The 12,124-nt window shown below is 36.5% G+C and overlaps 1 protein-coding gene across 1 annotated transcript in view; it reads left to right on the top strand.

Moving 5' to 3' along the window:
- LOC150082811 (uncharacterized) overlaps positions 1 to 12,124 on the top strand; it is a 204,515-nt gene that overhangs the window by 89,103 nt on the left and 103,288 nt on the right. The window contains exon 5 of the mRNA XM_090378290.1: positions 2,639 to 3,960. Coding sequence (XP_090234416.1) covers positions 2,639 to 3,960 — 1,322 coding nt within the window. The remainder of the gene's footprint in view (positions 1 to 2,638; positions 3,961 to 12,124) is intronic.

Below are 12,124 nucleotides of genomic sequence, written 5' to 3'. Positions count from 1 at the left end.
AAAACCGTATGCAGTGGGGTGTATAATAATAATAATAACATTCAGATTTTGACTAATCTATTTTTTATGCCGACCGGGCTAGCCGAGTGGGTAAAGTACCTGCCCGGCAACCCAAAGGTCGCGGGTTCGATTCCCGCCTCGGGCTTGGATCAAAGTACTGCAAAAACCTTGGGAGGTGCAATATGGCCACAGAAGCCGATGCGCCAACAACTACCAAATCAAAATCTATTTTTTATATATATTTAAAATTCATTGTGACGTGATCGACCGAAATTAAAGCCCCAATCGACTTGTTGGCCATCCCTGATCTAGATGATTTCAATTCGAATATGAGAGTCATATTTCTACCGCGAAACACGACTTTTTGTAACATAATTTATTTAACTTGGGTAAAATAAACTAATATATGCCATCTGCCACTTTCTTAAGTGGTTCATATATTCATCATTTCATGTCATTGGCATGTGACTGTAATATTTATTTTATAAGCAATAAAGGAGAGAATAAAGCCTCTAGAAGGAAAGTATATCTACAGTACAATACACAATTAGTTATTGAAAACAAAAAACATGTCCCTGATATATAAAATAGTGTATTTTTTTTATTTTATTTTTTAAATTATTTTGAAAGTTTTTGAAAATACTTATGTTCCACAGGAATGGAAGGGGAAATATCAACAATGATTCAATTGATTGTTGATATTACCTACTTACTAGCTAAATGTATTAGTCTCCTCTAGAGGATAAAGGAGTCTTGTTGTTTTTTTTTTTTTTAAATAAATAAAACTGCAGTCTGAAATCTAATTTTATGAGCTAACAAACTTCAGGTTATAGTATTTATATTATAAAACTTCTTTGTGCTATTAGGGAAAAAGTATCATTTAATGCGTTAACAAGAAAGCAAGTCTTCCAACTTGCTTCACTCATACACTACAGATAAATTTCATTGTACCCCTAAGAAGTAGTGTCTTATTGTTTAGTTTTAATCCTTGCCATTATGCAGACAGCCATTTTGCTGTGACAGTTCACTGGTGGCAACTATCAGTACAAAAGTCTGAAAACCCAGTAATGACTATTTCTATAATATGATAAATGCAAATGATTGCTAACACTTTCCCAAATCTGTGGGCTCCCTGTAGCAAATTTTAGGGATTGGCTCTGTAGTGTTTGCAAAAAGTATTGCAAAGCGATTTTTCATTTTGCAATATTTTTGTTAAATTCTTTTAATTAATTTTTTACTTAATTTTTAATTGTTCTATTTTTTTTAATTGTTTTCAATTAATTTTTTACTGTAATGTTATCATATTCATTTTAATTTCTGGAGAGCATGATATGGAAATGTTCTACGTATCATATTGAGGTAAAATTCTCTTATTCTTTTACAAATATATATACACACACACCAAGCCAATTTATTAGGTACACCCTCATCCAGTAATCAGTTGCTCCAGCAGAGATCTGTAACACTAGACATGTCCACACTAGGCTGTATAAAGCAGTCAGTCAGATACTGACTGTTTGTGTGAGAGTGTGTACACTATTCAATAAGAAAATGGACCAACAGTGCAACCTAAGTGACTTAGATTGCAATTTGATAGCACCAAATGTGCTAGTGCAGTTATCACAGATGCTACTTCCCTACTGGGGTGATCTTGCAAAACCACCCCAGCAGTGTCTAGAGTGTTCTGAAAGTTATCCAGCAAACGTTTCAGAGCGACAAGTTGCCTGTTTTGCTGAAAGTGAGTGGCCAGAGAAAACTTGCTGATGGAGGTTAAAAAAAATCTTGCAGTCTAACAGACAGGCCAAAGTCAGTCAGATGATATACATCATAATGGTAGTATGCAAAGGTGTATATTAAAAAACCGAATGCATTGCATCCTGTCCTGGTGGGATATAGTAGCAGAAATTCTCACTGGGTGGTTCCCCTCTTTTCACTTAAAAACAAGCATCTATGAGTACAGTGGTCACTTGGATGTGGGGAGTATGGAAAAGATTGCTGCCTATTTCAGTGACTCTTTTTCTAGATGTTCCATATTGACAGCAGGACCATGGTGAGGCGGCAGTGGCATGAATCAATGAACCTATCATATCATCACTGCAGGCTGTACTGGTGGATGTGAGGTGATATGTGGCGTGTTTGTGTGGCACTTGTTAGATGGCCTCATACTAGTGCATCAATGTCTGAATGCTGCAATCTGCTTTTTTGCTGACCAGATGAAGCCATTCACGCCCACAGTTTATCCATCTGATATCACTTCTAGCAGAATACTGTGCCATGTCACAAGGCCCATATCATTCAGCAGTGGTTTCAGCAGCACATCACATCTTCACTGGTCTAATGAGTTAGGTCTCAACCCAGTTGAGCATCTGTGGGATGAGGTGGAATGGGCTGTTCATGGTAGGGAATTCATTTGGAATGCTTTCAGCATCTTGTGAGGTCTATCTACATCCCAATGACTTCAAGGAACTGTTCTGACTAAGAGAGGCACTACTTGTTATTAGGTTACCATGCTTAATAAATTGGCCACCCAGCATGTATATTATATAATTGTAAATAAAATATATAGTTTCTGTTTTTTCCTCACGTCACCTCTTTTGTTTTTAATTTTTTTTTTTTTTTTTTTATAATTCCTGCCTAGGTGCTGATAAACCCACCTCTCCAAGACTAACACTTAGATTCCAGTCTATCAGAACAAGGGATGACAAAAACACTGGAGGCTCCAAAGTTAATGACATTAGTTCATCACATCCAAAATATCAATCATATTGTGTCACTATGGAAACTAAGGGTGATGTTTATGAATTTAGAAAAGATGATGCATCTGTTTCTTCCACACAGAGTTCAGCTTCCACACCAGACAGTGAATTATACGAGCTTAAAGTTGATGTTGTGAGTAGTAGTAGTGGTAAAGAGGCTGATGTATCTCTAAGCATGAAAGACTGTAGGAAAATGAGTGAAAACGATGGGTTTGAACAGCCTACTTATGTTGAGAAGGTAGAAAGTACTGAAATAGGAAATTCAAAGTTAAATGGTGGTCGGGTGTCAATTGATTGCAGTAGTAGAGAACATGATTGTACTAGTGATGCAGAAAAGGAAGAAACGCGGCGTAAAAGGAGAAAAAGTAATGATAATTCTGCAAATAGACATGCCACTTCAGTACATAGTAATTTACAAAGATCCCACAGAAGTCAGAGCTGTAGGATGGGTCACCAGGATGGACACACAGAGCGCAGTCCAAAATCAAGGAAACGTGGCAGTTTATCAAGTTCAGATACTGAAAGCAACCAGAGTGAGGGTGATATTCAGGCACAAGAAAGGACCTTGTTATCAGAATCTGCGTCTTCTATTCATCATAATGGAGCTCCATCTAGTGGACCTCATTCACCTAAAGTTCCTCCTTTAAAAATTGTATTGCCTTCGGGTTCGGGAAATTTAGAATCTGAAACTAGGGAAAGAAGCAAAGTGTCATCCTCCAAACAAGCCTTACCTTATGTTGTAAATACTGCAACTGAAACAGCAGACAGTGGAACTGTAGAGTCAACAGCAAATTCTCTTCATGATAATAGTCGAGAAAGTGGAAAGACTGAAGTAACTTCATCTAAACTTAGAGAAGATACTCATCCTCCAGAAGAACGCTTCCAGAGAGTTACAAGAAGTAGTCACCGCATGCAAGCAGCTATGGCAGGTTCTTCTTCACAGTGTCACAATTCAGACTCTGGTGCTCATTCAAATATGGTCTCCTCAAGTGGACAGAAAGGAGACTCTGGTGAGAGCTCAACGGATGAGCATCATCAGACTCAAGCAGAACTTCATCCACGTAAGAGAAAATTAAGACCTAGAGATAATGCTGGAGATGGTAGTTCACAGCAGCCATCTTCTGCTTCGTCTTCTAATGAAGATTCCCAACAGCAACATCAGCTTTTAAATTGTTATCAAATGTACTTGAGTATAAGAAAACAGGTAAGTAGTGACATTTTTTAAAAGAACTTATCACAGTTGTGATTTTTCATAAATGTTGGAAATAGTCATTAGAAAAAGAAACCTAACAAAGTTTCTTCATTATTGTAGCTGTTGAAATAGTCCTGGGTGAGATTTTTTATTCCAAATAATTCTGGATATTGCATACATTTAATTTGTTAAAATTGCTTTTATTGTTATTTTTGTGATTAAACAAAAAGATTGCTTTCTGTAGCACATCTTAACTTGGTATCCTATAACTTTAGTATTAGCAATGGCCACACGGTGCAAGGAAGACTACGGGTTATGCTGCACCAGCAAAAAATAATAATAAAATAAAATAAAAAATAAAGTAAAATAATAAGAATAAAAATAAAATAAATAAATAAAAAATTAATAAGACAAAAGGAAACAGACAACCTATATGTATCCCTCCTCCTGTAGGTAATCCATCTGACCTTTGAATTTCCCCAAACTGTCAGCCTCTACCACTTAAGTATGTAAGTAACTTATTCCAGTAATTTATAACCCTCTGGCTAAAATAAAACTTCCTGTAATCCAGTCTAAACATCTCCCCCCCCCCCCGTAACTTTAAATTATGGCCCCCTGGTCAGGAATCATTTATAACCATGAAAATTCATCCTCATTCATTTTGCTTTTACCTCTCAGATCCTTAAACACCTCAGTCAAGTGCCCTCTGAGGTGCCTAGTTTCCAAACTCTGCAACCCACATATTTGAAGTCTTTCCTCATATGGACGCCCTTTTGTCGATCTCACCAGGCAAGTTACCCATCTTTGAACCCTTTCAAGAAGCAGTGTCTTTCTTTAGGTGCGGTCTCCATACTTGAACACAGTATTCCAAGTGTGATCTAACAATAGCCTTATATAATGGGATTATGACGTCCTTATCTCTACTTGCAATTGTTCGATAAATCATCGATAGGACACCATGGGCCTTCCTTGCAACCAGTCTACATTGCTCAGAGAACTTTGTGTCTGACCGTATCATAACACCCACGTCCCTTTCCTCCACTACCAGCTTTAGTTCAACTCCACCAGGTGTTTGGGGTTCTGTTCCCCAGCTCCAGGTGCAATACCTTACACTTTGCTGGATTAAAGCATAGCTGCCATTTTTCTGGCCATCCCTGAAGTCTATCTAGGTTACTCTGAAGAAGCTGCTTGGCAGTGATTAACTACTCTACCAATCTTTACATCATCTGCATATTTAGACATCACACCCTCTATCCCTTCATTGATGTCATTTATGAAAATCAAAAATGACAGTGGTCCTAATACTGATCCTTGGGGAACACCGCTTCTTACATCAACCCAATCTGAGGAATAACCGTTTATCATAATCCTCTGCCTCCTGCCCTGAAGCCATTCAGCTATCCATGTAAGGATTTTCCCTGTGATTCCAACCTGTTCCAGCTTATAAAGTAACCGCTCATGTGGGAATGAGGCAAATGCTTTGTTGAAATCCAAATAAACAATGTCGAAATTATTCCCTAATTCCAGCTCTTGAGTGACCCTGTCAAATAGATAACCAGATTAGTTAAATATGATTTTCCCTTTACAAAACCATGCTGGGTGGCCTTCAGTTTTTCTGTCTAAGTGATCCTGAATTCCACCCTTGATCATTGCCTCCATGATTTTCCCTACTACTGAATTTAGAATAACCAGTTGGTAATTTCCCACTTCACTCTTAGAACCACCCTTACCTATTAGAGATACATTTGCTCTTTTCCGATCCAACGGAATCACTCCCAAGTCTAGTGATGCTGTCATAATTAGCCTTAGTGGTTCAGTGCACTCACTTGCCACCTCCCTTAAGGTTATAGGGTATATGCCATCAACCCCAGGAGCCTTACTGGCCTGTAGGCTTGAAAGTTTTTTCATTAAATAAACATGTCAAATTTCAACATCATTAATTACATTTTTTTTCCAACTTCACTCCCATAATTTCGCATTGACATAAAGAGTTTTTTTCCCTCCTGTAAATATTGATGCAAAGTAACTGTTGAGTTCATCTGCAACTTCGTGGAATAGTATCTAATACTATCCCACGATGTTACATTTGCATTACATAATACTTCCATTACATAAGGGTCCAATCTGGTTGGTCCTTCTCATCTTTGCATTTATATATGTGAAGAATTCCTTATCCCCCTTCTTTCCCACGATTTCTCATAATCGTCTTTACCAGTCTAACCTTTTCTGTGGCACTTTTTTCAGATCAATTTGTAGCTGTTATAAGTGTCAGTATTTTTTATTGCTCTAATTTTTCCATACAGTCTTTTTCTGCTCAACTTATATCAGTACTGATAGCATCTGTTCCGTCTTATCATGCTAGACTAACTGATTTAATATTAAATAGTAATGAAGCATAAATAAAACAAATTGAAAATAGCTTGTGGTGAGAGATGAGTGTATAAACATTATGTACGTTCAGTAATTGGAATGCAAATAGAGACATGTGAATCATTGAGATTTCATGTTTGTATACGATCAATGGGTTGATTAGAAATGAAAGAAAAGTAAATGTGCAATAATTCTATATCAGATTTATTAACAATGTTTCCCTTCTGTATAGAAGGTTATTAGTGCTATTAGTAAACAACAAGCCAAAAAAAATCATAAGTTAAAAAGTCGAAACTTGCCATGGAATTAATCAAAAAAAATAAAATAAAATAATAATAATAAAACCTTAAAAATCTACACTTTTTATGTCCTTTAATTTTGTGGTCAGTGTGAAGATTCTGAACTAAGAACTAGATATAGGCCATCTTAGCTTCATCTCACCTTCCTTCATAGCTCTTCTTCATTTACAGTATATCCTGGTGAAATCTCTTCCCGTGCTGTTCACTAACACTGCCCGGATTTGGTTGAAAAAGTCCAGGTAATGAAGGTAATTTTGAATCCAAGTAATGAAGATTGATTGACATTTTGCATCCCATTTTCCCACAATTTTAATCAACTTGTCATCTAGGTCATTTTAATTTTCACTCTTTAATGTCTGACCAGAAAGCAATTCACAAAAAGGCAAAATGATTGCCAAGCATTTCACTCAGCATGTCATATTGTCTTCCAGTTCTTGTAAAACCAACATCTGCTTAACTTGTGTACTTTTATGTATGTTGCCATTCACTTTTGCATCATACAAGTTCAGAAACAGATACTATCAGCCACATGGTTGCAAGAAGTTTTTGCTGCACTAGCTAAACAATAAATAAATAAATAAATAATTTAAAAAATAATAATAATAGCTTACCTGTTTGACTCCCTTCTCAACCTGAACATTGGAGATAACTTCTTGTCGTGTAATTTGAATTTATTGTCTCTAGTTCTGGAATCATAGCAGTGAAACTTTTACCCTCATTCATTTTACTTTCTCCTATAAGTTGTTTAGTTATCAAGCTCTGTAGTTCACATATTCAAAGTCTCTCTTAATATGGTCATTCTTTTGCTGATCTCACAAGGTGCCTTGCCCATCTGTGGACCTTCTCCAAGTAGCTGAACAGGGTTTTTTTTTTTTTTTTATTTATATACAGTATATATATATATATATATATATTATGTAAGGTAAAAGTTAGGCAAAAGTAATAAAAATAAATAAATATGGCTATATAAATATTTCCCTTCCCTGTTTGTTTATTTAAAATTTTTTTTTTGCGTTTTGTTTCGCTCTGCATTATTGCCGTACTACTGGCTGATGTTTTTATTTTAAATATCATATTTATTTTAATTATCAGATATATATATATATATATATATATATATATATATATATATATACTTTATACATTGGGATTGGAACATAGATCCTTCCTTGCCACCTGTATACACTGCTCAGAGAACTTCATGTATGACTGTATTGCAATTCCCAAAGCCTTTTCTGACTTTGCTACTTTTAGTTTAATCCCACCAAGTGTATAGTTATTTTGGGATTACTATTCCCCAAGTATTAAGACCTTCCATTTTGCTGCATTAAAAAACAGCTGCTACTTTTCTGACCGTCTCTGAAGTGATCCTTTTCACTGTTCCTCTTTCCTTTCTACTGGACTTTCTGTGATTCTTCCACCTCATTGAAATAAGGGCCTATCTGATTCACTCTTCTTTTTTGTATTCATATTCAAGTAGAACTTCTTATCTCCATTCTTAGCTCTCTCTCTCTCTCTCTCCCCCTCCCTCCCTACAAGCGATTTCTGATGTTTAGCTTTCCCTTCTCTTGCAGTAATTTTGTTACACACACAAATATATATGTTTGTATTAATATATTGAATAAAGTGTGCATTAACTTATATATACTCTTTTATCCTTTAATGCTGCTTTCCGCTTTTAGGTGCATCTGTCATACCCGACTCATTAACATTTCATCAACTGAATACCTTTTTATCCTATGTAACTTTTTAAACATTACCTTTAAGAGGTTAGATATAATGTGCGTGCGTGCGTGTGTGTGTGTAACTCATATAAACTCGTGTCTTGTGATAGTCCATAACTGTCCTAATTCTTTTGCTCAATTAAAATCCTTAACTTCTCTCATTGTCAGTTTTGGCAACAAGTTTGTTAACATAAACTTGTATCCAATAGCATATAGTGTTTTCTCTTGTTGGAGCGAAACAAATGCCTAATCCATTGTCCCCCCCCCCACCACCTACCCTGAAAACGAATCCTACACCTTTTCCTTTAGTGACAGAAATTTCTTTGAGCACCACCCATATTATAACATCATGATCATTATCCATTATAGGTTCCTGCACTGGCAAATTTTACAGTTTGGAACATTAGTAAGAACCAAGTTAAGGATATCAGGCTCTTTTGTACTTTCCTTGACATATTGGAATAAATAATTATTATCTAGATACTGAAATAAACCTTGCAGCAACACAATGTAAAAAAAAAAAAAAAAAAAACTTCATTAAAAGATTGTGAAGTATAAATAAAATTACAGTATAATGGAAACTGTATAAAGAATAGAAGCTAAAACACAGATAGAAATAAAAAATATACAAATAAAAAGTATTAAAAGCAATAAAAAACAAAAATATACACAAAAGCTTTCTAGCACTCTGCTCCTTTATTAACATTGAGGACAAATAGTGTGGCACACAATCATTATATTGCAAAATCAGAGAATACATGACACGTGCTACAACAGACCAATGCAAATTGTGAATGGTGACTAAGAAAAATAGTAGTTGTGAGGAACAAGATAGAGAAAGAAAGGGGGAAAAAAAGCATCAGACTCTTCAGAAGTAGGGCAATGTACATTGGTCACATTACGAGTAATAACAGTTGTCTGAGTTTGCAACAATCCTGTATATCAGCGTTTCCCAAACTGTCTTCCGCGAAGATTCATAATTAATAAGTAAAAAAATAAAATAAATAAATTTTACATATTTGTAACTTACACCACTTTTGTATCATTATAATTTTTAACATTGTTTCTTTTCGGTTATTAATATACTGGCATAGACTATTAATCAAATAGACCGCAGAACACTATTTTGGCGGGCTTTGCATAGAAAAGTATGCACATAGGTAATGCCATATACGAAAAAGTAGATGGTATAACTAAACTCACTTCCTTGTATACATATTTTTTTGATAATTCAGTATTTTTTTGATAATCAGTATTTTGAAATATTATTATTAAAATAAATGATTTGTGGTTGAAAAAAAGGAACTTTTAAGCAAGAAGCAAGTACTTCTAGTATTGCAACTATGGTCAGTGAAAATGAACACAAATATTGTCACACTTCAAAGTGAGGATGAACAATCACAGCCTTTTGTTCCCTAAAAATCTGAAGTAAAAAAACAGGAACCGCTAAATGATGACAGTTATTTGAATTTTGTCTTTACATATGATGCATAGTACATCATATGTTATAAAACATTAACAAATAGTTCTTTGGTTTCTGCTAAACTTGTGTTCCATAAATATATTGTGAGATGAAAAGTGTTCTGTGACTAAAAAAGTTTGGGAAACACTGCTGTATATCGTTGACAGAAACCCACAGACTGCCCTACAACTATCTGTGCTGCTCAGAAAACTTCATATCAGACTAATTACTGATAGGTCTTTTTTATTTTTCGTCTGTGAAGCTTACAGGTCCTTAGAGTGATACCACTCTAAGGACCTGTAAGAACTGGTATATTATTTTGAAATTATTGCTACTCAATTATAGTAAAAAATTATCATCCTATTGCTCTGACCAGCTGCTTGGGCAAGATCCTGGAAAGGATGGTCAACGCTCGCCATATGTGGTATTTAGAAGCTAACCACCTTCTTTCCAGGATGCAGTATGGCTTTCTAAGGAACAGGTCAACATGCGACCATTTAATCCGACTGGAAACATCTATACATGATGCTTTCCTGAAACGTGAGCATCAGGTGTCAGTTTTCTTTGACATGGAAAAAGCATATGACACGGCTTGGAGATACAGAATCTTAAAAGATTTATATAACTTTGGTCTTAGGGGACACATTGCCATCTTTATTAAAAACTTTCTCTCTAACCAGTCTTTCCAAGTTTGTGTAGAATCCACTCTCTCTCTCGGCCATTTTGCCAAGAAGAGGGAGTTCCACAAGGATCAGTCCTAAGTGTTACGCTTTTTGCCATCAAAGTAAACTCTATTACCGAACAACTTCCTCCAACCGTAAACAGTGTCCTCTTTGTAGATGACTTTAGAATCTTTTCGCATTCATGGAATATGAGGGTCATCAAAAGACAATTGCAGCATGCCATCAACTCTTGGGCAATGGCTAATGGTTTCAGGTTCTCTCCACAGAAGACCGTCTCCGTACACTTTTGTCGCAAACGGAATCTTCACCCTGAACCGGAACTTAAACTCAGCCAACACATCATTCCAGTAGCACCGGACACAAAGTTCTTGGGGCTCATATTTGATAAGAAATTGACATTTCTAACTCATATTCGTTAACTACAGACCAAGTGCACAAGGGGAGCAGATGCTGCACCTTACTCCGCCTATATCGTGCACTCGTCCATTCCAAATTAGACTATGGGTCCCAAGTGTATGCATCAGCAAGAAACAGCATACTACAATGGTTAGATCCAGTTCATCATCAAGCCATCCACATTGCTACTGGAGCTTTCAGAACATCTCCTGTTCAGAGTTTATATGTCGAAGCAGGTGAACCGCTACTGTCCCTGCAACAAAAGCAGTTGTCTCTAAAATATATTTTTAAACTGAAATCTCTGCCAGACAACCCTACGTGGACATGCATTTTTGAGCTACTATGGGGAAACTCTACAACTCCTGTCACACTGCCAACCATCCCTTTGGTATCCAGGTCCAAGAGCTGCTCAGAGAGCTGAACATCACGGTAAACGATGTTGCTGAATCACCAAAGCAACAGCTTCCACCCTGGCATGCTCGCCTTCCATCATGCGATTTCTCCATCAAAAATTGGATTAAGGCCACCAAAGCCATCTTCTGTTTACCAACAACTGTATACTGCTCACCGAGCCGAATACTCTGATTTCTTGCCTGTCTTCACTGATGGCTCGAAGTTAGAGTTATCTGTCGGATCTGCTGCTGTCTTTCCAGATAGTACTATATCTGGAAAGATTTCCCCAAGAATGCAGCATATATACTGCTGAGTTGTATGCTACAGAGTTAGCGTTGGGCCATATTCAAACTCACAATTACCAAAGGTGCATGGTGTATACTGACTCATTAAGTATACCACAAGCTTTATCAGGGATTGGGTACAATCCTCACCCATTGCTGACCTGTGTCCAGCAGAGGTTACATGCTCTTTTTGAACATTCCTTTGACATCCATTTCTGCTGGATCGCAAACCACATTGGGATCAAGGGTAATGAACTGGCTGACAACACTGCCAGATCACAGCAGCTTGTTAGTCCCTTATATAGACTACAGGCAGCTAATACACTTTGCATTACTCTTCCAATGGCAACAATCTTGGCATGAGCAGGTCACTAACAAGTTATATTAGATAAAGCCTGTTATTCAACATTGGCAGTCAAGCCTGCGCAGGAACCGTAGAGAGGAAGTTGTTCTAACTCACCTCCGCATAGGACATAGTCATCTTACGCATGCATTCTTGCTGAGAGCATATGACTCTCCTATGTGTGAGGATTGTAACACCTTTTTAGCCATTTGTCATATTTTA

This window comes from Mastigoproctus giganteus, chromosome 7, assembly GCF_048544385.1.
Source record: "Mastigoproctus giganteus isolate SK-2022 chromosome 7, ASM4854438v1, whole genome shotgun sequence".
NCBI lineage: Eukaryota > Metazoa > Arthropoda > Arachnida > Uropygi > Thelyphonidae > Mastigoproctus > Mastigoproctus giganteus.
This window is presented reverse-complemented; position numbering and strand designations above follow the sequence as displayed.